Genomic DNA, 27,371 nt, shown 5'->3' with positions numbered 1-27,371 from the left:
TACAGGCCACAGTAAATATATGAGCATCTCTCAATACCTGCAGGGTGGGCTTCACAGCCAGCCATGAGGATGATGCATACCTGTCTCAAGGTTTCACCAGAACCAACCATACTCCATCCAGGAGGGCAGAACCAGGGTCCAACACCCTGACAACAAGAGGGGTGCCTTGGGCTGTGACCCTCCCTTGCCCATCCAAACTAAACACTATCCTTAGGGGCATCCTTACACCCCAGATGCAGAGACAGACAGACACGCCCAAGACATCTGAGCCTATAGAAGGAGTGGACTCAGGCTGGGGGCAGTGGCTGGTACCTGTAATCCCAGCACTTTCGGAGGCTGAGGCAGGTGGATCACTTGAGGTCAGGGATTGAAGATGAGCCCAGCCAACATGGTGAAATCCCATCTCCACAAAAATACAAAAATTAGCCGGGCGTAGTGGTGCATGCCTGTAGTCCCAGGTACTTGGGAGGCTGAGCAGGAGAATCGCTTGAACCCGGGAGGTGGAGGTTGCATTAAGCCGAGATTGCACCACTGCACTCCGGTCTGGGTGACAGAGCGAGACTCAGTCTCAAAAAAAAAAAAGAAAGACTGGACTCAAACCCTCAAACCAACACCAGCACGAGAGAAGCAACCTCTCAAATACTACTCCCAATGTGCCTGCAATATTTTCTGAAATAAAAGGAGGTGTGAGAAGCCGACGGATACTGTTTGGTCAGCCACCTCCTTACAACCTGGCAAAGGCCTCCACAGAAAATGAGAAAGTAGAAGACAGCCACGCTACGGGGCAGCAAGGGGATGGGAGCATCTTCGAGAGGTGGACACCTCTTTCCAGGTGACCAGAGACACCGTGGGCCCAGCAAGGCACAGCAGAGTGATTCCTCTGCAGGGCAGGAAAGCCGGCCAGGGAGTGAACTCTCAGACCAATCAGAGCGCAAGAACCAGAGGGCAGGGCAGAAACCACTGCGGGCACGGTGAGAGAAACACAGGTTCCCAGAGCCTCATAGAAAACAAGTCAAATTCACAATTCTTACTCCCCAGCCATGGAAATGAACAGAAATTCTGATGCTGCACACACACATAGGTAGAGACACAAGAGCACACACACACACATTCTTATTATTTATTTATTTATTTATTTATTTATTTATTTGTAGAGACAAGGTCTCACTATGTTGCCCACACTGCTCTCCAACTCCTGGCCTTGGGTGATCCACCCGCCTCAGCCTCCCAGAGTGCTGGGATTATAGGCATGTGCCACTGCACCCAGCCCACATACATACTCTAAAATCTTGCTGATTTCCCCCTAAATATGGAAACACGGCAGAAGAAAGTAACTTTTCAGAAGAGCCACAGCCAGCCACATCTGAGATGAGATGGACGACCCCCAATTTCACTGGCAGCCAAGTGGGGGAATTAAATCAGACTTCAGAGAAGAGCAGAGATTAATTCTTCATCAAGTACCTGAATACCATCAACGAATACAGCGAGATCATGATCTAAAATTTTGGTTAAAAAGATAACTGTGTTCATTCCTTGCTACCGCCAAGTCATGTGGAGGCAGAAGCTCAGGTGTGTTCAAGATTCAGCTGCACCCGTGACCCACCGCCATAGCCAAGGAAGGCATTGTACTACTGCACCCGTGACCCACTGCCATGGTTGAGGAAGGTCTTGCACTGCTGCACCCATGACCCACAACCATAGCTGAGGAAGATATTGCACAGCTGCACCCATGACCCACAACCATAGCTGAGGAAGATATTGCACAGCTGCACCCATGACCCACAACCGTAGCTGAGGAAGACATTGCACAGCTGCACCCATGATGCACTGCTGCACCCATGACCCCCTGCCGTGGCCAAGGAAGACATTGCTGCTGGCGGTGTAATGGACGTTAACACTGATTTACAAGGGGTGCTGAAGGATGCCTTCATCCACGGTGGCCTAGCACATGGAATTCCCCAAGCTGCCAAAGCCTCAGACGAGTGCTAAGCCCATCTTGGTGTGCTTGCATCCAACTGTGATGAGCCTGCAGATGCCACACTGGGGAGACCCTAGGTGCTGAACACCAGGTCAAACTAATTAAGATTGATGACAATGAGAAACAAAGGGAATGGGTAAGGCCTCTGTAAAACTGACAGAGAGGAGAAACCCCATGAAGGGGCTAGCTGCAACTATGTAGCAGTTAAGGACTATGGCAAAGAATCTCGGGCCAAGGATGTCATCGAGTGCGTCACATACAAGAAATGAATGAATAAAATGCTGGCTCACATGCATCAAAAAAAAAAAAAAGAGAGAGATACAATTGTGTATGCACAGAAAAAAAGACAAATGCTAAAATATTAATAAGTGTCACCCCTGGCTAGTAAGTTTATGGGAAGTTTTTGTTGTCTTCACTGCCATTTTATAGACTGCAAATATTATTTGTAAGCAAATATTAGTCTTCTAATTAGGAAAAAATTAAGCTATTCTTTTGGGAAAAAAACAGTACTTTCTCCCTCTCTCTCTCTCTCTCTATATATATATTTGAGACAGAGTCTTGCTGTGTCGCTCAGGCTAGAGTGCAGTGGCATAACCTCAGCTCACGGCAACCTCTGCCTCCCGGATTACAGCAATTCTCCTGCCACCACGCCCGGCTAATTCTTGTATTTTTAGTAGAGACAGGGTTTCACTATGTTGGCCAGGCTGGTCTCAAACTTCTGACCTCAGATGATCCACCTGCCTTGACCTCCCAAAGTGCTGGGATTACAGGTGTGAGCCACTGTGCCCAGCCCAGCACACAACATAATTTCAATTATGTAAAATATACATGGGTAGGAAAATGACTGAAAATGCAAGAACATGTTAATAATGAATGAATGTGGTGGAACTGCCTGCACCTGAGGGCGCCTGGACAGGCTGATGCTGTCTCCCAGACACTTTAGCTCATCATTATTTTGGGAGATTCTACATCAAAGTCTGACAAAGATGAACATTCAATCCTTGGCACTCTCACCTTGTAATACAGAGATCTTTTCATTTTATTGATTTCAACTTTGTGATTTCTGTATGATCATGTTTTACTCACTGGTATGTAGTAAAACAGGCCAGCAGGACAACTATGGTTCAAGATTCTCATGATTCACGTAGAAATATAATCTCACACCCCCACCGACTCCAGCCAATGCTCAATAACAACCAAGGAAACAATGGCAAGGCCACTGAGTCCTCAAATTGCACACATTAATGGTCTCACAGATGGCAGTGGCGGCCCATTGGGAGCAGCTGCTGCAAAGACTCAAGCTGCAGCGGAGGAGGCGCGGCCAGGGTTGTGCACTCTGCAGGGCCAACAGGAGCCAGGAACAGGCTACTGAGTTGGCAGGGTAGGAGCCCTGCACTCCCAGGCGCAGCTGCAGCCACCCAGCTGCAGCTCTGGATCCAGGCAACTCTGCGCTCTCGGGCCCAGGAAGCACCCCTGCCCCCGCAGGCTCATAAGTGCCTGCTCCCGCTCCTCCCCACTCCTGGCACCGACTTCAATTTCGGAGGAAAGCTGAGGCCAAGCCCAGGTACTGTTGCAACCCAGCCAGGTGTGCACATGCTTGGGGTGACGCTGACACGCCAGCCTCATGATGCCTCAGACCCCTCCAAGATTTTGGGCGCTGATGAGCATGGGAGAGTAGCCGAGGTAGGGGCTGAGGGCAGCTCGGTGCAGGCCTGCAGATGCCCCTTGGCACAAACAGCCTGGGTGCACTGGCCAGCATGCTGATGGTGGCAGAAGGCAGACAGGCTCCTGGGCGGAAAGGGGCAGGTCCCCAGTGAAGCCCCACCTTTAAGACAGGGACAGCCTGAAGCCTGGGGGCCAGGCTGTCAGTTCCAAGTGGAGTCCACGGCCCAGAGTGAGAACTCATGGTGCTTTCTCCAGGCCCACCCATGGACCAATCAGCACATACTCCCTCCCTTCTGAGCCATAAAAAACCCCGGACTCAGCCAGACTCAGACAGATGTCGGGACTACCAACTGCAGGAAGGAGCTACCTACGTCAGGCCTCTTTGACTCGTCAGGACAACCTGTCTGTGGCAAGAAGCTGCCCACTGTGGGTCTCCTGAGAGCTATTCTGCCGTTCAGTGAAGCTCCTCTCTGCCTTGCTCACCCTCCACTAGTCTACGTACCTCATTCTTCCTGGACATGGGACAAGAACTCAGGACCCACCGAATGGCAGGACTGAAAGAGGTGTAACATAAACAGAGCTAAAACATGCTCCCGACTCACTACATTGCAGGTGATGAGAGGAGAGAAGAGCTCTGGCCCTTCAGGGATCCCAACCTAGGAGTTCCCTGAGCCAGGGCTATGACACCCTCTTTGGGGCTCTGCAGTTCCTGGTGTCTCCAAGATTCCAGGCGCCACTGTGTTCCCCAGTGCCCACTGTGGAAGCAGCCTACAGTATGTCTGCTCCAGCTGCAGCCTTGCATGGAGCAGGACCCTGTACAAGCAACTTGGAGCTGCCCACCCCACCTCAGTCGTCACACCTGGTTGTGTGCAGTGGCAAGACCCTGCACTTGCTCACATACCCCTCGCCACTCCACACCTGGCTCGCCCTTGGCAGGCGTGGGATCCAGGCCAGTAGTGCAAGCCGAGCGCAGCCTGCCAGGCCAAGAGGGTGAAATGAGCCCGGCAGGCCCAAACAAAACTCAGGCAAAGGAGCCACCAGCCACAGAGGTTTCCGGCTGGAAAAGTGACAGTCCAGGGATCCCGTGACATCAATTCTTGGCTATCAAGGTCAAGAAATCCAAATTCCATACTTCTGGCTTCCCTTTGCACCCACATGTCTTTGGAGAGGATGGGGACTAAAGTAGGATATTAGCAACGTAAATCCCAATGATAACCCACCAACTTTTACCACCAACTGGGGGCTTGGTGTTCTCTTCACTGAGTGATTTTCAAGACTCACAGCCCTCAAACAGCTGAGGCTCCACTCCTGGGAGGCAATTTAAGAATCCCTCTGCCCACATATTAACCCCAGCACCCTATCAAGGGAACCATGATGCCCACAAAGGAAGGCCAGGGCAGGGGTGAGATCTTACAGGGGGTTTAGCAGAGAGGCTTCCTTGCCGAATATATGCGATGGCAGCTTCGAATGAGGTCAGGCAGTATCCCAGTTCATCTTTTGCCGAGCTGCTAAACCTGAAGTTTTTGATGTAACTCAAATTTGCCATCCTAATGAAAGGAAGAATAAAGTTATGTTGTCATCTATCCAAGTCACACTTCTGCAAAAAAAAAATATTATTGGCTTGGGCAACTGATCAAATATCTAGTCAGTCGGTTCGCTCAGGAAGCTACAACCACCATCCCCTGGGTCTCTCTGCAGAGCGTGTGCGATTAGGAACACAAGTAAAATGACTAGCTGGTTCCCTGAAATAGTCTTTAGCAAGCCGATTACTATAAACTGAGCTGTGGGTTCTGGGGGAGAGATTATGGGTTTTGGGGCCAGAAAGAATGGCAATCAGCTTTCTGCTCAACCACTGTCTAGACACTCATTCCAGAACAAGAAACGTAAGTTCTCTGGGCCTTGGTTTCCCCATCTGTAAGTGGATGGATGAAGCTGGGGGAGGCCCCACACCTAGCTCATAACAGGTGTCCAATTAAAGGTGGGCTTTTCCTAGAGTTACATTAGAACTACCACAGTGCAGCGCTGCCATTTTGTGTGTGTGTGTGTGACGGAGTCTCGTTCTGTTGCCCAGGCTGGAGTGCATTGGCGCAATCTCGGCTCACTGCAAGCTCTGCCTCCTGGGTTCACGCCATTCTCCTGCCTCAGCCTCCTGAATAGCTGGGACTACAGGCGCCCACTACCACGCCAGGCTAATTTTTTTGTATTTTTTAGTAGAGACGGGGTTTCACCGTGTTAGCCAGGATGGTCTCGATCTCCTGACCTCGTGATCCACCTGCCTCGGCCTCCCAAAGTGCTGGGATTACAGGTGTGTGCCACCGCGCCTGGCCAAGCACTGCCGTTTTTAAAAGAGCACCTTAACAGAAAATGTTACCAATTAGGGATCTCCGTTTTCACAAGCAAGTATAACAGGACTGATAGCAGATCATCAGCACACATGGTCTCCAGGTTCACTGCAAAGGGGAAACACACATTCAATGCCATCATGAGATTCAAACAGACTGACAAGCATATCAACTCCCTACCACCGCACACCTTGTGAAACCACGTATCGGGGGATCATACATTGAGGGAGAAATGTCATTGCACAAGCTCCTTTACAGCGTCCTGATCAGGTATCAGGTCCGGGGGGAAAGAATACCCAGCATTTTCAGAACATGACCAAAACAAGGTATTAATAACTCAGGCCAGATGTGGCAGCATGTGCCTGTAATCCCAGTGCTTTGGAGGCCGAGACAGGAGAATTGCTTGAGGCCAGGAGTCTGAGGCCAGCCTGGGCAATACAGCAAGACCCTACCTCTACAAAAAAATATGAAAATTAGCCAAGGGTGGTGGTGCATGCCTGCAATCCCAGGTACTTGGGAGGCTGAGGCAAGAGGATAACTTCAGCCCAGGAGTTCAAGGATGTAGTGATCTACAAATGCACCCAGCCTGGGTGACAGAGTGAAACTCTTGTCTCTTTTTTGTTGTTGTTGTTTTTTTGAAACAGAGTCTCGCTCTGTCGCCCAGGCTGGAGTGCAGTGGCGCGATCTCGGCTCACTGCAAGCTCCGCCTCCCGGGTTCACGCCATTCTCCTGCCTCAACCTCCTGAGCAGCTGGGACTACAGGCGTCCGCCACCATGCCTGGCTAATTTTTTTTTTATATGTTTAGTAGAGACAGGGTTTCACCGTGCTAGCCAGGATGGTCTTGATCTCCCGACCTCGTGATCTGCCTGCCTCAGCCTCCCAAAGTGCTGGGATTACAGACATGAGCCACCACGCCCAGCCAACCCTGTCTCTTAAGAAAAAATATATATATATGTTAACCCTAAGCAGACCATGCCTTGCCACCCCCTTGGACACTGAAAGAGCCCAGGGAGGTGGCTGCAGTGATACAAAATGAAGATGAGCCCAGAGCCATCACCAAAAGTCTCTTTCTTCCTAAAGTCACTAAGGTCCTTCTTAAGGTCACTTCCATTTGATAGACACGGAGTCCACTGCCCATGTGGAGTTTCACTTTTTTTCCATTTTGAAATCTTAAATAATTCATTCACGTTTAAAAATTCAAACAATACAAAAGAGCAAACTGTGAATGTTCCTCCCATCCCTGCCAGCCAGTCTCTTTTCCAAGAGGCTCCTGCTGTTGCTTCCTGCACATCTGTCCAGGACATGAGCTCACCATCACATCATGGCCAAACAGCTATCCCCCATTCTTTGATGCTATTGGCTGGAAGTCTACCATATGCATTCCTGTTTATTTCATTCAATACACTCAGGATCATCCCTTATCTATACACATAGGTATATCTCTTTCTTACTGACTTTTTCTTGACTTGTTTTCTTTCTTTTTTATTTATTTATTTTTTTTTTGAGAAGGGGTCTCGCTCTGTCACCCAGGCTGTAGTGCACTGGTGTGATCACAGCTCACCACAACCTCCAATTCCTGGCCTCAAGTGATCCTCCCACCTTGGCCTCCCAAAGTACTGGGGTTACAGAGGTGAGCCACTGCACCCAGCCCCACAAAAATCCCTTAAGATAGCATCACTCTTTGCTTTTTCATCTGCATGTAGCATCTACCCCTTGGCCAGGCCCCTTCCCAAGCACAGACCTCTCTGGCTTGGAGACTGCGTAATGAGCTGCACCACTTTTCGCAAGCAGACAAGCTTCTGCTGTGGGGAGGTACATTTGTTCAGTTGAGCCAGCTCTCTTTTGGCACGAGGTATGTTAAAGCTGTAAAATAATTTGGAAAGTGACAACTTCAGAGCACAGTAAGAGAACCCTCCGGCCTGGATCTAAGAACACATCTCAGGGTCTACACTTCTCACAACAAACCAGAAGGAATGAAACACAAAAACAGATTCTGAGAAGTCATCTGACTCCAAGTCAGCAGCAAAACAGAAGAGCCTTCAATCCCATTCAGGCTGCCAGGTGATAGAGCTGTACAAGAAAGTTGAAAAAAAAAAAAAAAAATCCTATTCCTAGAGGGAAACAACCCAAAGAGGGTTGTGGGAGGTGAAACATTTTTGTGTCCTAATGAAACTTAAATTAGGCTGGGCGCAGTGGCTCATGCCTGTAATCTCAGCACTTGTAAACCAAGGCGGGCAGATCACTTGAGGTCAGGAGTTCAAGACCAGCCTGGCCAACATGGGGAAACCCCGTCTCTACTAAAAATACAAAAATTAGCAGGGCATGGTAGTGTGCACCTGTAATCCCAGCTACTCGGGAGGCTGAGGCAGGAGAATCACTTGAACTCGGGAGGCAGAGGTTGCAGTGAGCCAAGATCACACCACTGCACTCCAGCCTGGGCGATAGAGTGAGCCTTTTTCTCAAAAAGAATAAAAATTAAAATTAAAGAAATGAAACTTAAATTAACTCCTAAGTAGGTACCTCTATGGCAAGGTTCCCTTGGGTGGGCAAGTGGGATGTCCCCTGCACGCAGAACCCACATGGGCAAATTACATGCCCACTTGAGAACCAGCTGCACAAAACCCCGTGCCCAGCGGCTCCCATCCAGCTGGCATGCTGGTGCACAGTGCGGGAGGGGGACGGCCACAGTCACCTGTAAAGGGCAGCCCTTTATCTTTGGTTGCAAGTAACTGCACGGCTCCTCAGAACTAACCACGTCAAACCAGCATGTCACCTCTGCCACCGAGAGGGCCTGCTTCCGGGAAAAGACAGCAACCCGCCTCCGAGGACACCAACCCGCTGAGGTGCAAACTCTTACCTGAACTCCGATTTCACACCAATATCTTTCTGCTGAAGATCTTGAAGGCTTCTTGTGATTTTGTTAAAGGCAGCATCCTAACAACAGATTTTAACGAACCTTCAAATTTCTCAAAAAGCACAGAAGAAGGCTTCCATCTTGGGTGATAATAACTGAGAACCTACCTCGCTTGCCTCCATGGTCCCCACGTATTTAAAGATCAGGTCGTAAATTTCATGATGGACGTATATCTGTGGAATCAACAGACGCCATTCAGGGTGTGAGCAGGCAACAGGGTGTGCCTCCCAGCCACTCCACCCCACCCTCACCTCCACTGCCTGCTTCATCAGGCTCATCTGGGCCTCCTGCTTGGCAAGCATTTTCTAGAAGGCAAGAAAAGCACAGTGAAAGGGCTTGGATTTGCATGGGGGTGCACCGCAATTCTCCCTCTCAGAAGTCCTGCTGCTTACCAGGTGAGAGTCCCTCAGAAGCTGCTGGAGGCACTTGGTGTAGAGAGCATTCGCTGAATCCTAAACCACATAGAGCAGAGGGACAGGCCACCCTTACCAGCGAGGCCATGACAGGGGAGCTGGAATGGGTAACACGCCCAGAGCTTCAAGTGTTAACGCAAGCTTTATCAAGTCAATTACATGATTTTTCTCAGCTTTTTTCTTAGGTGTATACGCATTAAAAGCAGGAGAAACTTCCCCTTGGGGGTTAACACAGAGGATAATAATACTCATTTTTATACTTCCCCCTGACTGTACCACTTGTTTTTTTTTTTTTTTTTTTTTTAGAGACAGGGTATCACTTTGTCGCTCAGAGTAGAGTGCAGTAGTATGACTATAGCATGCTGCAGTCTCAAACTCCTGGGCTAAAGTCATCCTCCCACCTCGGCCTCCCAAGTAGCTGGGAGCATGCCACCACACCTGGCTAATTTTTGTATTTTCTGTAGCAATGGGGTCTTTTTATGTTGCCCAGGCTGGTCTTGAGCTCCCAGCCTCAAGAGATCCTCCCATCTCAGCTTCCCAAAGTGCTGGGAAGACAGGCTTGTACCACCATGCCCGGTTAAACTACTTTTATAGTTAGAAAGAAACATTTTTAAAAGACTTCAAACAGTGAGGCAGCACCAGGCAGTTCCAGAGGGAACTGAGGGCTCCCGGCGCCCTGCACTGAACCAAGACAGGGCACGCCAGGCAGAGGACAGCACGGCTACTGACTATGTGGTGACGGAGGCTCTTTCTCTCGCATTCTCGGAATGTTCGGTGGAAAGAGGCGATGTTCCTGTCAAATCGCTCAGAGTGTCTTCCCAAGAACTCTCTCACATCTTCAATGGTTTTCAGGGAAAAGGGATCTGAGGGTGCCAAAGGCTCTTCTGAAAAAGAAACAGGTCAGGCCGGCTGAAGCCTCTGCTGGTTCCTGACTCTGTCCTATCCTACAGGGTCTAGGCCCTCTGGGGAGGAGGGCAAATGACCTTATTTCAAGGCACTGCACAAGAACAGCCCAGTTACAGGACACCCTGGAGTCCAGAGAGCCTGGTCCTCTCATGGCCTCTTCCTGGAACAAAACCACACTATCTGGGACCATGGGCAAGACCCCAATTCCTGACAATAAGAGCATCAGTGTGCATGTAGCACACTGTTATCTCAATTTTCTGGGGCAAATGAAGAATTATTATTTATTAAAAATAACGAAATCTCAAAGAGGCACAATGCTGGGGCTGGGCGCTATAAGAGACAGCCCTGAAGCTGACACCCAGAGACAAAGCTGGGGTTACTGCTTTGCACAACTCATGGGGGCAACAGTCACATCCTAGGTTGATCACAGGTAGGCTGAGGTCTATGTGAATGCTGCCTCCTGGAATTGTGCAATGCCCGACCTGTGCAACAGCATCCCTGATCGACACCTCCTTAGCCCAGTGACTTTAAGTTCTAGCAGGAACCACTGGAAACAATTATATAGGTCTCCATGTGGCTCTTGAATATTTTCCAGGATGTTTAACCTTTTTTAAAAAATAATTTATTGGCCGGGCGCAGTGGCTCCTGCCTGTAATCCCAGCACTTTGGGAGGCTGAGGCGGGCGGATCTTGAGGTCAAGAGATCAAGACCATCCTGGCCAACATGGTGAAACCCCGTCTCTACTAAAAATACAAAAATTAGCTGGGTGTGGTGGCGGGCACCTGTAATCCCAGCTACTCAGGAGGCTGAGACAGGAGAATCACTTGAACCTGGGAGCTGGAGGCTGCAGTGAGCCGAGATTGCGCCACTGCACTCCAGCTCGGCAAGAGAGCAAGACTCCATCTCAAAAATAATTAAATAATAATTTATTTTATTGTTTTTGGAGATAGGGTCTTGCTCTACAGCCCACGCTAGAGTGCAGTGGTGTGATCATGGCTCAGTGCAGCCTTGAATTCCTAGGCTTGAGTGACCCTCCCACCTCAGCCTCTTGAGTAACTGAGACTACAGGCATGCGCCACCATGCCCGGCTAATTTTTTTATTTTTTTACTTTTTATCTTTTTTTTGAGGCAAAGTCTCACTCTGTAGCCCAGGCTGGAATGCAGTGGTGCGATCTCGGCTCACCGCAACCTCTGCCTCCCAGGTTCAAGTGATTCTCCTGCCTCAGCCTCCTGAGTAGCTGGGATTACAGGCACACACCACTGCACCTGGCTACTTTTTTTGTATTTTTAGTAGAGACGGGGTCTCCCCATGTTGGTCAGGCTGGTCTTGAACTCTTGACCTCAGGTAATCCACCCACCTCGGCCTCCCAAAGTGCTAGGATTACAGGCATGAGCCACCGCGCCCTGCCAACTTTTTATTTTTGAGACAGACTCTCACTCTGTCACCCAGGATAGAGTACATCAGCATGATCTCAGCTTACTGCAAACTCCGCCTTCTGGGTTCAAGCAATTCTCCTGCCTCAGCCTCCCGAGTAGCTGGGATTACAGGTGCACACCACCACACCTAGCTAATTTTTATATTTTTAGTAGAGATGGGCTTTCACCATGTTGGCCAGGCTGATCTTGAACTCCTGGCCTCAAGTAATCTGCCTGCCTCAGCCTCCCAAAGTGCTCGGATTACAGGGGTGAGCCACCATGCCCAGCTTGATGTTTTTTATTTTTTTATAGAGACAGGGTCTCACTATGTTGTCCAGGCTAGTTTTGAACTCCTGGCCTCAAGTGATCCTTGCGCCTTGGCGTCCCAAAGTGCAGGGATTATGGGCGCAAGCCACCATACCCAGCCTTGTTTAACCTTTCGACAGCTAAGTCAGGAACAAGTTCAACAAACACATTTCTCTAAAACAGGAGAAAAGGGTTTTTTCTCCCAGAATACCTGAACTCTCTCTCTTTTCCAAAGGATGGGCTATACACAGGATGCTGAAACTCTCTTCTTTTTCATTGTAGAAAGTTTCTTCAAAGAGAATGGGCACTGAGAGAAGACAGGCAAAACCAGCTCCTAATTTAATCCTGTTCCCTTGTATAAAGACATCCTGGAAACAAGAAAGTCATCACTGCACCAGCAGCCAGGGCAACCACGTCCCACTCTCAGCCTGGCCCCCGATGCAGCACTTAACCAGACCCTACGGCCTTCACCCCAGTGTGAGTTTGCTGGGGCAAAAATACTCTCCTGTTTTGCTCGTTTTGATACTAAAATGTTTCCTCTTTGTTGGCCTAGTAGCTGTGGCTCCAAGATACCTGAATCATTTCTATTTTCTTTTGAGACAGAGTCTCACTCCATCACCCAGGCTGGAGTGCAGTGGTGCAACCTCGGCTCACTGCAACTTCTGCCTCCCAGGGTCAAGCAATTCTCCTGACTCAGCCTTGAGTACCTGGCACTACAGGCACCCACCATCACGCCCAGCTAATTTTTGTATTTTTAGTAGAGACACGGTTTTGCAATGTTGGCCAGGCTGGTCTCGAACTCCCGGCCTCAGGTGATCCGCCCGCCTTGGCCTCCCGGAGTGCTGGGATTACAGGCGTGAGCCACCACACCTGGCCCACACGGTGCATTTGTTCATCTTTTTAGTTTCCTTCATTTGGAACGGTGCCTCGGTCTTTCTTTGCCTCTCACGACGTTGACATTTTTGTTGTGTACTGCAGACTCTCCCTCCATGTGTTTGGGAGGGTTTGTCTGATGTTTCCTGACAATTAGATTACAGTTTTACAGTTACATGTTTCTGATAGTAATGCCCTGAAAGGGGTGCTTTATCTCTCTCTGTGTATCCTGTTGGAAAGCACATGATGTCAGCTTTTTTCACTGTTGATGTTAACCACGGGGTATGTGTTGTTTTGTTTTGTTTTGCTTTTAAAGCGGAAGCAGGTAGGTTCTGAGAGAGGGAGATTTTATTCCCATTCAGGAATGGCCCTGTTTTTCCCGGCATCCCCATAGTCAGGGAAGCCCGGCCACACTGTCCTCACTGGGGCAGGGGCTGTGTTCAGATGCGGCAGCTGAGGCTTGTGGCGCTGTGACAGGGAAAGGAAGCACTGGGTTGTCAGTGCATCTGCTCTGCCCCGTGGCTCACAAGACACACTGCTGTTTTCCTGCTAGAGATCTGCTCACCCCAGCTGTCGGTCAGCTTAGATGATTTATTCTCTTTTGGACACCCAGACCTACAAAGAGGACAGGAGTTGGGCTTTGTGCAGCTGGTCTGCCCCCAACACCCGGCCATGACCACAGTGAGCCGTGCAGGGAGTAGCAGGTGGGATTCAGCCCTGGCCACACTGGCAGCACCAGATTATTTCCATCTCTTAGATAAGGAGAGCTTTCTTACTTTTTCTTTTCACGAAGAACACAGGATTTCTTCTACTAAAGAAAAAGCTCAATGTTTTTTCTGTTGCAACGTTTAAAAAGGATCCAGGCCAGGTGCAGTGGCTCATGCCTGTAATCCAAGCACTTTGGGAGACCAAGGTGGGTGGATCATTTGGGGTCAGGAGTTTGAGACCAGCCTGGCTAATATGGTGAAACCCTGTCTCTACTAAAAATACAAAAAAATTAGCCGGGCATGGTGGCGGGTGCTTGCAGTCCCAGCTACTCAGGAGGCTGAGGCAGGAGAATCACTTGAACCCAGGAGGCGCAGGTTGCAGTGAGCTGAGATCGAGCTACTGCACTCCAGACTGGGCGACAGAGTGAGACTCCGCCTCAAAAAAAAAAAAAAATGCACTGTGTGATTCTAGAGCTAAGAAGAAGAAAAATTTTTTTTTTTTGCTATGAAAGATATAATTGGTATAATCAGCACAGACTGTATGAGGACAATATGTTGGAGAACATTCTATCAATGCTAAATTATCTGAGTGTGATCACTGCGTTGTGGTTACATAACAGAATGCCTGTTCTTGGGAAATACACACTGAACTGTCTTGGGCTAAAGGGCACAGTGCCTGCAACTTACTTTCAAAAGATTCAGGCCGGGCACGGTGGCGCACGCCTATAATCCCAGCACTTTGGGAGGCCGAGACAGGCAGAGCATAAGGTCAAGATATCAAGACCATCCTAGCCAACATGGTGAAACCCCGTCTCTATTAAAAATACAAAAATTAGGCCGGGCGCCATGGCTCACGCCTATAATCCCGGCACTTTGGGAGGCCGAGGCGGGTGGATCACAAGGTCAGGAGATCGAGACCATACTGGCTAACACGGTTAAAACCTCGTCTCTACTAAAAATACAAAAAATTAGCCAGGCGCAGTGGTGGGCGCCTGTAGTCCCAGCTACTCGGGAGGCTGAGGCAGGAGAATGGCGTGAACGTGGGAGGCGGAGCTGGCAGTGAGCCGTGATAGTGCCACTGCACTCCAGCCTGGGCTGGAGCGAGACTCTGCCTCAAAAAAAAAAAAAAAAAAAAATTAGCTAGGCATGGTGGCACGCGCCTGTAGTCCCAGCTACTCGGGAGACTGAGGCAGGAGAATCGCTTGAACCCAGGAGGTGGAGGTTGCAGTGAGCCAAGATCGCACCACTGCACTCCAGCCTGGTGACAGAGCAAGATTCTGCCTCAAAAAACAAACAAAAAAAAAGATTCAAAATAATAATAATAATATGTATCGAGAGACAGCAATAAAACCAGTGTGGCAAGAACGTTAACAGTTTAGGGAGAAGCATGTTTAAGAGTTTTTTCAACTTTACTAAAACATTTGAAATTATTTCAAAACAAAAAGATTGTGTTTTGGGTAGTTTTTTGTTTTTTGTTTTGTTTTGTTTTTGAGACAGGGTCTCGCTCTGCTGCCCAGGCTACAGTGCGGTGGCACAATCATGGCTTACTGCAAGCTCAAACTCCTCAGCTTAAGTGATTCTCCCACCTCTGCCTCCCAAGTAGCTGGGACTATAAGCACACACCATCACGCCTGGCTAAATTTTTTATTTTTATTTTTGGCAGAGATGGGGTCTCGCTATGTTGTCCAGGCTGGTCTCAAACTCCTGGCCTCAAGTGATTCTCCTGCTTCGGCCTCCCAAAGTGCTAGGATTATAGGCATGAGCCACCATGCCCAGCTGAAACAAAAAGCTTTTAAAAAACTAAAATATTCATCCCTGATGTCCTATTCGGGGCCAAGAAACTGACAAGCTTTTCATGGCACTGGGATAAAACAACTTCCTCTGGCTCGGACATCAGCAAGAAGGAGGTGTTCCAGCGACACATGGCAGAAACCCCATCACGGGCTCAGGGAGAGATGCTTGGCGCCTCCCGGCCTCCAAGGCAGCAGCTGGGGTCCTGCTTACTGTCACCACCTCCCTTTCCTCCACCACAAAGGCAGGGTCCCTCCAGGCCCCCATGGGGCTGCAGTGTGTGTCAAATGCCACCATTGCCAGTAGCTATGAAAGGCTGAGAACGGGACTCTCTTCCCTCCCCTCTGGCCCCAAACACCAAGTAGGTGACCCTGGCTGATCCACCAAGAAATTAATACCTTTCCATTTAAGGTCTGAAAATGCTCTTCCACAGGTATCAAAATGTAGGACTCAAACTGACAAGTAGCCTGGATGCTGCTCGACAGGCTTCCTTTGCAGGGTACTAAGACCTGGAAAAAACAATTCGGCGGAACATTAGACAGACGTGCCATTTACCACTTCAGCAGAACAGGGTGTGCCCAAAGGTGCTCCAGCTGGACACACAGCGGGACCTGCTGGCAGAGAGAACGCCCGAGGTCCCTTGACAACACGGCCACAGTGGCTGCCAGCTGAGTTGATCTGCTGCTGCTGTTGTTGCTGTTGTGACGGAATCAGCCTCGCCCCACCACAGGCAGAGGGAGGAGGTGAACAGTACAAATCCTTCTTCACCTTCAGATGTGGAGGCTGACAGCTCCTTCCCACACTCACTGAGTCCCCCCCGCCCAAAGCTAGTGGCCCCAGGCTCCCTCTCTATTCTTAACAGTGCAGTTACAAGGACCCAGGGGCTCAGGGACAAGTCCAGATGGAGAGAGGAGCACTTGGAAAGTACAGAAAAGGGAAGCTAAGGCCGGGCGCGGTGGCTCACGCTTGTAATCCCAGCACTTTCGGAGGCCGAGGCAGGCGGATCACGAGGTCAGGAGATCGAGACCACGGTGAAATCCCGTCTCTACTAAAAATACAAAAAAAATTAGCCAGGCGTGGTGGCGGGCGCCTGTAGTCCCAGCTACTCAGAGAGGCTGAGGCAGGAGAATGGCGTGAACCCGGGAGGCGGAGCTTGCAGTGAGCCGAGATCGCGCCACTGCACTCCAGCCTGGGCGACAGAGTGAGACTCTCAAAAAAAAAAAAGGGGGGAAGCTAAAAAAAATCACACATTCTCCCACCATTCAAAAAAGAAACATGGCCGGGTGGTGGCTCACACCTGTAATCGTAGCATTTTGAGAGGCCAAGGCAGGCGGATCACTTGAGGTCAGGAGTTCGAGACCAGCCTGGACAACATGGCAAAACCCTGGCTCTACTAAAAATACAAAAATTAGCCAGGCGTGGTGGCATGTGCCTGTAATCCCAGCTACTCAGGAGGCTGTGCTTCAGCCCAGGAGGTGGAGGTTGCAGTGAGTTGAGATCACACCATTGCACTACTCCAGCCTGGGCTGCAGAGCAAGACTCTGTCTTTAAAAAAAAATAAATAAATAAATAATAAGAACACTTCACATGGATGATGGTTTCCTTCTACTCTTTTCGTTACGCTTTTTTTTTTTTTTTTTTTTGGAGACAGGGTCTTGCTCTCTCACCCAGGCTGGAGTGCAGTGGCACGATCTCAGCTCACTGCAACCTCTGCCTCCCAGGCCCAGGTGATCCTCCCACCTCAGCCTCCCAAGTAGCTGGGAATATAGGCGTGCACCACCACGCCCAGCTAATTTTTCTGTTCTGTTTTTGTTTTCATTTTTTGTTTCTTTAGTAGAGACAGGGTTTTACCATGTTGCCCAGGCTGGTCGCGAACTCCTGGATTCCAGCGATCTGCCTGCCTCAGTCTTCCAAAGTGCTGGGATTACAGCAATGAGCCACTGTGCCCAGCCAAGAGTGCATTCTTATATGCTATACAATTAGATTACAGAGTGATTTACCTCACAGTTTCCTGAACATGATATCTTTACATATTAGACCGTGGTCAGCCATGCTATTATTATTATTATTGCCTTTTTTTTTTTTTTTTAGAGTCAGGGTCTCACTCTGTCACCCAGGCTGGAGTGCAGTGGCGCAATCATAGCTCACTGCACCCTCAACCTCTGGGCTCAAGCCATCCTCCTGCCTCAGCCTCGTAAGTAACTGGGACAACAGGTGCACACCACCATGACCAGCATTTTTTTTTTTTTAAGTAGAGATGAGATCTCACTATGTTGTCCAAGCTGGTCTTGAATCCCTGGTCTCAAGTGATCCTTCCACCTTGGCCTCCCAAAGTGCTGGGATGACAGTGATGAGCCACTGTGCTTGGTCCATTGTATTATTCTTTCTACCTTTATATGTTTGAAATTAAACATAATAATCTGAAATGTAATAAAAAATTAAAATAAAGAGGCCCTTAGATATTAGGCTAGAAGAAACGACCTCAAGGCTCCCAAGTGGCCTCACCATTGCAGTTGGCAGACAAAGAAGATCCTAGAGGCCAAAATGGGCCACAGGCAATGGGATCTAAAGAGCCAGTCCTCAGGTGTTTAATGCTTGAAGTCAGAGATGGCCTCCCTCCAGCTGCAGCATGAAGGACTCACACCATCCCATTCAAGGAAGGGCCGTGGCTGGAGGGCCTTCATCTGGCCTCTGGGAAGCAGGAACTTTTTTTTTTTTTTTTTTTGAGACGGAGTCTCACTCTGTCACCCAGGCTGGATTGCAGTGGTGCGATCTCAGCTTACTGCAAGCTCCGCCCCCCGGGTTCACGCCATTCTCCTGCCTCAGCCTCTCGAGTAGCTGGGACTACAGGCGCCCACTACCACGCCCAGCTAATTTTTTGTATTTTTAGTAGAGACGGGGTTTCACCGTGTTCGCCAGGATGGTCTCGATCTCCTTGACCTTGTGATCCGCCCGCCTCAGCCTCCCAAAGTGCTGGGATTACAGGCGTGAGCCACCGCGCCTGGCCTCGGAAGCAGGAAGTTCTAAGGGGCCTCAGAGAACTCTGCCCCACTGTGCCCACATGCTGCCCGCTTGTTTGCGTCACCTTCTCCACCTCCCCGACTTGCATAACGCATGCCTGGCCCCATTCACTGTATCCCCACTGTCAAGCACACTGCTGGACACAAGGCAGGTGCCAGTGCATGTTTGCTGGGTAAATTGGGGGCCCTCAAGACCAACCCTTTCCCCAACCAGTTTTCTGGCAGACACAAAAAGGAGCTCTAGTTCCTCCTATGCCAAGAAAGAGAGAGGCCCCTGCTGCCCAGAGCATTTCATAGCAAGCAGAAGCCAACGCTGGGCTCTCAGGCTCCACCCATCCCCACAGCAATCTTGCTGAGACGGGGGAGGAGTCACCTGGAATGGGGGGTAGGCAGCTAGGCCAGCAGCCTCCAGGCTATCCCTTAGGGGGCTTCAGACTACTTCTGAAGTAGCTGTGGAGTTTTTACTGCCGGCAAAGACTTTTCAGTTATCAGCATAGACAAAGTTCAGAGTTACTGTGTAGACCAGAAGGTGGGGACCTGGAAATTTCAAGGCTTAACCAAAAAATGGTTTAGTCTAGCCCCTTTAGAAAGAATTTTTAAAATAACAGTAATTAAAGAAAGGCCAGGTGTGGTGGCTCACGCCTGTAATCCCAACACTTTGGGAGGCTGAGGCAGGTGGATCACCTGAGGTCAGGAGTTTGAGACCAGCCTGGCCAACATGGCAAAACCCCATCTCTACTACTAAAAATACAAAAATTAGCCGGGCGTGGTGGCGGCTGCTTGTAATCCTAATTACTCAGGAGGCTGAGGGAGGAGAATTGCTTGAATCCGGGAGGCGGAGGTTGCAGTGAGCCGAGATCGCACCGCTGCATTCCAGCCTGGGCTACAAGAGTGAAACTCCATTCTGGGGGTAGCGTTGGTGGCGGGGGGGTAGGGGGGATGTCCTGCAGGAGCTGGAGCTGCATTTTATGGGGAAAAACAAAAGGAGACAGGCGCGGTGGCTCACACCTGTCATCACAGCACTTTGGGAGGCTGAGGCGGGTGGATCACTTGAGTCCGGGAGTTCAAGACCAGCCTGGGAGACAGGGCAAAACCCCGTCTCTACAAAAAATACAAAAATTAGCCAGGCGTGGTGGTGCATGCCTGTAGTCCCAGCTACCTAGGAGGCTAAGACAGGAGGATCACTTGAGCCGAGGAGGCGGAGGTTGCAGTGAGCCAAGATCACGCCAGTATACTCCAGCGTGGGTGACAGAGCAAGACCCCATTTCAAAAGAAAGAAAGAAGGAAAGAAAAGTCAAATAAAAGGCAAGAATCTGCCTGAGTGGCACATACTCCAGGGCGCCCTCCTGCCTCCTCCCCAGGCTGGATTAAGCACTCCACAACTGCCCACACCGCCTTCTGTCCTGACACTCATTCCTCTGGCCTGCAAATGGCCTGTTTCTGGAATTCCCTGAAGGCGTGCCAAGTTCCCCACTGATCGTGTAACCTTGAAACCTGGCACGGTGCCTGGCGTGGAGTGGATGGCCACGGCTTGTTGGAAGCATCTATACTAAATAAATCCTGAGAACTGGAGCAGGGGTCTCAGCGACCTTAGCTTGGATGAAAGTCAGTTCCTGGGGCTTACAAGACATGCCGCTAGGCTCCCAGACTAGGCCCCCGGAGCCTATTTACCCCATTAAATCAGACACCTCAATAAAAGGACCAAGTTCAATCTCCTTTGAAATTTTTGTTTTTCTTGTAGGCAAAGGGGCCAGTCTCCTGGTGCACCTGGGAAACCTGGAGGACTTTCAACCCTGCACTAAAGCCCCAGGGACGCAGACCTGCCCAGCCTGCTCTGAGGACGCCGCAGGTGTGTAATTAGCCGGATAGTTGTAAGCACAGCGGTGACTTTTAGAAGCAGTGGGGGTGTCACGGGCCTCTGAGATTGAAATTTGAAATCTGGGTGAGCACAGGAGAAAGCGCTTCCACTGTCCAATCAGATAGCAGAGGAGGGCAGGAAGGAGACACCTGCCTGGATGTGGGGACATCCCCACAAAAGGAACACCTGGGAAGGAAGGCACCTTGAGGCGTGGTGGGGCGGGGGCGGGACGGGTGGCGGGGGAGAGAAGGAGCAGTCAAGCTGCACCCTCAGCTGCCCCACACACACTGCTGCAGGGCCACACGGAGATGAGGCGGCCCAGCAGCTTGGACGCAGGGAGAAGCGTGGTGCAGTTCACTCTGAGGGAGACACTTTTTCTGTTTGTTCGTTTTGTTTGTTTTTTTGAGATGGAGTCTCGTTCTGTTGCCCAGGCTGGAGTGCAGTGGCGTGATCTCAGCTCACTGCAACTTCCGCCTCCCGGGTTCACGCGATTCTCCTGCCTCAGCCTCCCCAGTAGCTGGGATTATAGGCGCCCGCCACCACGCCCGGCTAATTTTTTGTATTTTTAGTAGAGACGGGGTTTCACTATGTTAGCCAGACTGGTCTTGAACTCCTGACCTAGTGATCTGCCTGCCTCGGCCTCCCAAAGTGCTGGGATTACAGGCGTGAGCCACCATGCCTGGCCGAGACATGTTTTTAAGTGATTTCACATTTTTTGGAGCCTGATAAAGGACTTTGATCTCCAGGGCAGACTCAAGGGCAGTCAAACTTGGTACAAGGTTACGACCAGCCTGGGCAACACAGTGAGACCCCATCTTTACCAAAATATTAAAAATGAAATAAAGTTGGTACAATGTCCAAACTTCATGGAAAGACATTTGGTATTCAACTGCTGAGGCCACGGGGATCCCTTAGAGGTGACAGAAAGGATGGCATTTTCCTGGAGACCATCAAGATATTCGACTTTTTCTTTCAATCCATAAACATAGGTAGAGCACAACTGCGGACTGGACAGGTGTGGGTCCATGTCCCTCATCACAAGGACAAGAGGGGGCCGGCACGGGCCAGCAAACCTGACCGGTGTGACAGTGACAGCAGCTCCTGCACTCTGCTGATTTCTGCTGAGAAGCTGGCCTCCCTGATTCTTTTCTCTTTTTCTTTTTTTTTTAGAGATGGGGTCTCACTATGTTGCCCAGGCTGGAGTGCAGTGGCTACTTAGAGGTGCAATCCCACTACTGATCAGCACGGGAGGTTTTTTTTGTTTTTTGTTTGTTTATTTGTTTGTTTGTTTGTTTTTTTGAGATAGAGTCTTGCTCTGTCGCCTGGGCTGGAGTGCAGTGGTGCAATCTCGGCTCACTGCAACCTCCACCTCCAGGATTCAATAGGTTCTCATGCCTCAGCCATCCAAGCAGCTGGGATTACAGGTGCACACCACCACATCTGGCTAATTTGTGTATTTTTAGTAGATATGGGGTTTCACCATGTTGGCCAGGCTGGTCTTGAACTCCTGACCTCAAATGATCCGCCTGCCTTGGCCTCCCAAAGTGCTGGGATTACAGGCATGAGTCACTGCGCCCGGCAAAGCATGGGAGTTTTGACCTGCTCCATTTCCAACATGGCAGTGTTCACCCCTCCTTGGGCAACATGGTGGTCCCCCACTCCTGGGAGGTCACCATATTGATGCCAAACTTAGTGTGAAGATGCAATCAGCATAGCTCACGACATCCCAGAGCTCCCGGGCCAGCGATCCTCCTGCCTCAGCCTCCTGAGTAGCTGGGACTACAGGCCTGCGCCGACATGCCTGGCAACCTCACTGATTCAAGTCCACCAAACAAGGCTGAAGAAGACCAGAAGCTCACTGCCTGCCCCATGTGGACCCCAGCAGTTCCTTGTGGATGGCCTGGATCTCAGGAGGAGCTGGACTGAGGGTCTGGGGTTCTGTGGGGGAACCCCAGATGGCACAGCCTAAGAAGAATCTCCATTCTCCGGTGTCCCCGAAAGGAAGGCGATAAGGCAGAAAAGTTCATTCAAAATCCCTGTTTTGCTAAAGTGGGCTTGAGTGGGATCCCATGACTTGTAGCTGAAAAGCACTTAGTTGGCCAGGCATGGTGGCTCATACCTGTAAACCCAGCACTTTGGGAGGCCAAGGCAGGAAGACTGCCTGAGGTCAGGAGTTCAAGGCCAGCCTGGGCAAGAAATTGAGAACCCCGTCTCTACAAAAATTACAAAAGTTAGGCCGGACGCAGTGGCTCACGCTTGCAATTCCAGCACTTTGGGAGGCTGAGGCAGGTGGATCACTTGAGGTCACGAGTTCAAGACAAGCCTGGTCAACATGGTGAAACCCCATCTCTACTAAAAATACAAACATCAGTCAGGCATGGTGGTGGGTGCCTGTAATCCCAGCTACTTGGTAGGCTGAGGCAGGAGAATCGCTTAAACCCGGGAGGCAAAGGTTGCAGCAAGCCCAGATAGAGCCACTATACTCCAGCCTGGGCAACACAGTGAGACTCTGTCTCAAAAAAAAAAACAAAAAAAAAAAAAAAAAAAGAAAGAAAAGAAAAGAAAGAAAGAGAAAAGCCCGAAGTGGCAGCCACCGGGCTCAGTAACACCATGCTGGGCAAGATAGAGCTTCCCCAAAGAGCTTCCACAGAAATAACTACGCCAACAGTGTGACACTTCTAAAAAGCTGGATAAAGATATATATGAAAATATGCACTTGTATAGACAGTAGTTTAAAATATCATACAACGAAGACAGGAAGGGAGGAAATATTCCTGCAGTACGGCCAGGCCGTCCTTGATCCATGCCTGCCTTGCGTCCCGTACTTTTCCTCTGCGACACTCACCACCACCGTAATTAGTATGCACTCGCTCAGTGAATGACTATCTCTCGCACTAGAATTTAAGCTCCATGAGGGTAAAGATGGTGATCTAGGGCCGGGCGTGGCAGCTCGCACCTGTAATCCCAGCACTTTGGGAGGCTGAAGCAGGAGGATCGCTTGAGGCCAGGAGCTCAAGAACAACCTGGGTAACATAGTGAGACCCCATCTCTACAAAAAATAAAAACCAGCCAGGCGTGGTGGCACATGCTTGTAGTCCCAGCTACTCAGGAGGCTGAGGCAGAAGGACTGCTTGAGTCTAGAGCTTTGAGGCTGCAGTGAGCCATGTTCATGTCACTGTACTCTAGGCAGCCTGGGGGACAGAGCAAGACCCTATCTCAAAAAAAAAAAAAAAAAAAAGATAGTGATGTGTGTTTCTGTTTCTTGGTGAATCCTCACCATCAAGCAAAGTGTCTAGTATACAGTAGCTTTTAATAATTGCTGTGAAATGAAGAGATGACAATGAATGTCTTTGGTGAATTTTATGAGATTTTTATTTGGAAAGAGCTATATTCTCTAATTTTTAAAATAATGAACTTTTTGGCTTCTCAAATCTAAAGTAAGAAGATTGTGGTGAAGAAATACACATCACAAAACTAATCATAAAAACTGGAAAAGATGTCAAGAAACCTAGCTTCTCTTTGGGAGACGGAGGCAGGCGGATCACTTGAGGCCAGGAGTTCAAGACCAGCCAGGACAACATGGTGAAACCCCGTCCCTACTAAAAATACAAAAATTAGGCCGGGTGTGGTAGCTCACACCTGTAATCCCGCACGTTGGGGGGCCGAGGCGGGTGGATCACGAGGTCAAGAGATCAAGACCATCCTGGCCAACATGGTGAAACCCCATCTCCACTAAAAATACAAAAATTAGTTGGATGTGGTGGCACACGCCTGTAGTCCCAGCTACTCGGGAGACTGAGGCAGGAAAATCGCTTGAACCTGGGAGGCAGAGGTTGCAGTGAGCCGAGATCGCGCCACTGCACTCTAGCCTGGGTGACACAGCAAGGCTCCATCTCAAAAAAAAAAAAAAATTTAGCCGGGCATGGTGGCTTGTGCCTGTAATCCCAGCTACTCAGGAGGCTGAGGCAAATCGCTTGAACCCGGGAGGCAGACGTTGCAAAGAGTCAAGATTGCGCCACTGTACTCCAGCCTGAGCAACAGAGTGAGATTCTGTCTCAAAAAAAAAAAAAAGAAACCCGGTTTCTGATGGCAGAGCTTGGCCTGCGCAAAATGAAAGTCAAGTCCAGGCCAGGCACGGTGGCTCATGCCTGTAATCCCAGCACTTTGGGAGGCCAACGTGGGCGGATCACCTGAGGTCGGGAGTTTGAGACCAGCCTGGCCAACATGGGTGAAACTCCATCTCTAGCAAAAACACAAAAATTAGCTGGGTGTGGTTGCACACACCTGCAATCCCAGCTACTTGGGAGGCCAAGGCGGGAGAATCGCCTGAACCTGGGAGGCAGAGATTGCTGTGAGCTGAGATCATGCCACCACACTCCAGCCTGGGTGACAGAGCAAGACTCTGTCTCAAAAAAATTAATAAATAAAAATAAAAATAAATGAAAGTCAATTCTGGCATCCCTGAGAGGCCGCTGAGAACCTGAAGCCACACTCAGCTAACCTGACTTCTCCTTCAGTTCAAACCCTCAGGCACCTCACATACCTAAGTAAAGTTGCCCCACGGGGTAAGAGAAGTGGACATCCATTTGAGAGAGTAGGGGACAACAGACAAAAAGAAGGAAGACTCCTCAAGCAGAGGCCACAGACGACACAAATGCACCCAGGATACTGTGTCCCCCAGTGCTGTCCAAGTAGGATGCCCGCCAAGTTCACTGACCTGAGAACTGGAAAGACCCACAACGTGGAGCCCGCCCTCCGTCCAGGCAGATGCCCCCACCGTGACAGGTGACAGCGTCTCCTGCCTGCTTTTCATTCCTGTTACCTGGCTGCCCCTGAAGGCTTCTGACGTTTTGGCCTCTACCAGAAAAGTTCTTTCATCATGGTATTTCCCTTTGGAAAAGCCTTTCAAAGCAGTGTATGAATTCGTTTACTCGGTCCCTTATTCTATGAGGGTGAGCACCCACCTCCCAGACAGACCAGGACTCATGAGGCCCCAGGGAGCACAACTCATTTTAGCCCTGGAGAAGCCTCCATAGGCAAGAGAGAAACAAGAGAGCACTGCAGCGTGAGACCAAGTGTCACTGGGGGTGCTCCACGAAAGGGCACAGTTAGCCATAGGCAGGGGCCAGGAGTTCAGAGAAAGTATTACAGCCTGGACTGCAGTCCCAGGAGGCTTCCTGGAAGGAGCGGCTCACGGGGGACCCCCGCTGCTCACTCGCAGACCAAGCACACTGCTGGGAGCTTGCTAAGCTTGGTTTATAACGAACTCCCTCCAAACTGAGCTTTAGTCTACCACGTGTCTGGAACCATTCATGCCTCAGGACAATCCTGAGGCTCAGTGCACTTACAATGCCATGGATTTGGGCCACTTTGCTGCATAAGTCGGGGCGCCACTTTTGCAGAGCCAGATAGAAAGGATTTTTCAGGAGGTCTTCATCATACAGAGCCATATGGACTTCAGATGGGTCAGAGCAAATCTCCTGCAATAAGGGAGGGAAAAGCAGTGAATGGCCATTTTCCAGTTTATGTAACACACGAAAGTCTGCATCTGATGCATCTAGCATTTTCTTTTTTTTTTTTTTTAGACAGAGTCTCACTCTGTCGCCCAGGCTGGAGCGCAGCTTAGCCTCAGGAGTAGCTGGGACTACAGGCGCCCACCACCACATCCGCTAATTTTTGTATTTTTAGTAAAGACAGGGTTTTGCCATGTTGGCCAGGCTGGTCTTGAACTCCTGACCAGCAGGTGATCTGCCCACCTGGGCCTCCCAAAGTGCTGGGATTACAGGCATGAGCTGTCACACCCGACCTGCATCTGGCAATTTCTAAAGAGTATCCTCCAAATAAAAAAGGATTCATGACATGCAATTTTCTTCTCCCACAGACTTACTCCACCAGGAAATCTCAAATATAACCTACCAATTCCAAGATGACCCGTTTATTGGCTAATGTATAAATTATGTTCAGAAAATCTTGTTAAACTCCAAGTCTTGGCTAAAGTATAAATGGCTATTTTTAGAACATCCTACATGACCAAATTATGACATTCTCAAGATATTCATGTATTTTTAATGAAATATTTTAGCACATGGAAAAGTACTGAGTAATAATGCAAACCTAGCACCAGAATTAAGGAATCATCACATTTTGTTGCTATGTTTGCCTCAGATTTTCTTTTAAGAAATAAAGTGGAAGCCAGGTGTGGTGGTTCATGCCTGTCATCCCAGCACTTTGGGAGCCTGAGGCAGGAGAATCCCATGAGCCCAGGAGTTCAAGACCAGTCTGGGCAATACAGCAAAACTCTCATCTCTACAAAAATAAACAATTATCTGGGTATGGTGGCATGTGCCTGTAGTCCCAGCCACTCGGGAGGCTAAGGCAGGAGGATCCGCTTGAGACCAGGAGTTGGAGACCAGCCTGGACGATATAGCAAAACACTATCTCCCCAAAAACTAAAATTATAAAATAATAAAATTTCTGTTAGTCTGTGCTATGGTCTAAATGTTTATGTCCCCGGAAAACGCATATGTTAAAATACTAACCCGATAGGTGGGGCCTTTGGGGGTGATTAGGTTACAAAGGCAGAGCCTTCATGAATGAGATCAGTGCCTTTCATGAATGAGATCAGTGCCCTTATGCAGCCGGGCACAGTGGCTCATGCCTGTAATCCCAGCACTTTGGGAGGCCAAGTCAGGCGGATCACCTGAGGTCAGGAGTTCAAGAACAGCCTGGTCAACATGGTGAAACCCCGTCTCTACTAAAAATACAAAAATTAGCTGGGCGTGGTGGCACATGCCTGTAGTCCCAGCTACTTGGGAGGCTGAGGCAGGAGAATCGCTTGAACTCAGGAGGCAGAGGTTGCAGTGAGCTGAGATCACACCACCGCACTCCAGCCTGGGCAACAGAGCGAGACTCCGTCTCAAAAAAAAAGAAAAAGAAAGAGGCCTGGGAGAGCTCCTTTGCTCCTCTGGCCACATGAGGTTACAGAAAACAGACAGCTGTCTATAACGCAGGCCCTCCCCAGACATCCAACCTGCAGGATCTTCACCTTGTACTTCCCAGCCTCCAGAACTGTGAGAAACACATTTCTGTCATTTTCAAGCCTTCTGTTACAGCAGCCTGCATGGGCTGAGGTAGTCTATGAGTATAAAGTCATATCCCACTGTTTTTAATTTTCATTGGTT

At 49.7% G+C, this 27,371-nt stretch overlaps 1 protein-coding gene across 4 annotated transcripts in view; it reads right to left on the bottom strand.

Annotated features, from left to right (window-relative positions):
• The window catches only part of ANKRD27 (ankyrin repeat domain 27), a 79,098-nt gene that overhangs the window by 37,138 nt on the left and 14,589 nt on the right, over positions 1 to 27,371 (bottom strand). The window contains exons 2-12 of one of the 4 annotated variants that reach the window (XM_012500212.2): positions 25,539 to 25,670; positions 15,711 to 15,821; positions 12,153 to 12,309; positions 10,043 to 10,197; positions 9,293 to 9,352; positions 9,152 to 9,205; positions 9,008 to 9,073; positions 8,844 to 8,920; positions 7,728 to 7,849; positions 6,015 to 6,093; positions 5,058 to 5,190 (exon numbers count right to left, since the gene is read on the bottom strand). In XM_012500212.2, the coding sequence (XP_012355666.2) occupies positions 5,058 to 5,190; positions 6,015 to 6,093; positions 7,728 to 7,849; positions 8,844 to 8,920; positions 9,008 to 9,073; positions 9,152 to 9,205; positions 9,293 to 9,352; positions 10,043 to 10,197; positions 12,153 to 12,309; positions 15,711 to 15,821; positions 25,539 to 25,640 (1,116 nt within the window). In that variant the 5' untranslated portion in view covers positions 25,641 to 25,670. Of the gene's footprint in view, positions 1 to 5,057; positions 5,191 to 6,014; positions 6,094 to 7,727; positions 7,850 to 8,843; positions 8,921 to 9,007; positions 9,074 to 9,151; positions 9,206 to 9,292; positions 9,353 to 10,042; positions 10,198 to 12,152; positions 12,310 to 15,710; positions 15,822 to 25,538; positions 25,671 to 27,371 lie in introns of those variants that run through there. The other 3 variants (XM_030820253.1, XM_030820252.1, XM_030820254.1) reach the window with 3 other exon arrangements.

This window comes from Nomascus leucogenys, chromosome 10 (assembly GCF_006542625.1).
Source record: "Nomascus leucogenys isolate Asia chromosome 10, Asia_NLE_v1, whole genome shotgun sequence".
Lineage (NCBI taxonomy): Eukaryota > Metazoa > Chordata > Mammalia > Primates > Hylobatidae > Nomascus > Nomascus leucogenys.
The sequence above is the reverse complement of the archived record's forward strand: the minus strand, read 5'-3'. Positions and strand labels throughout refer to the sequence as shown.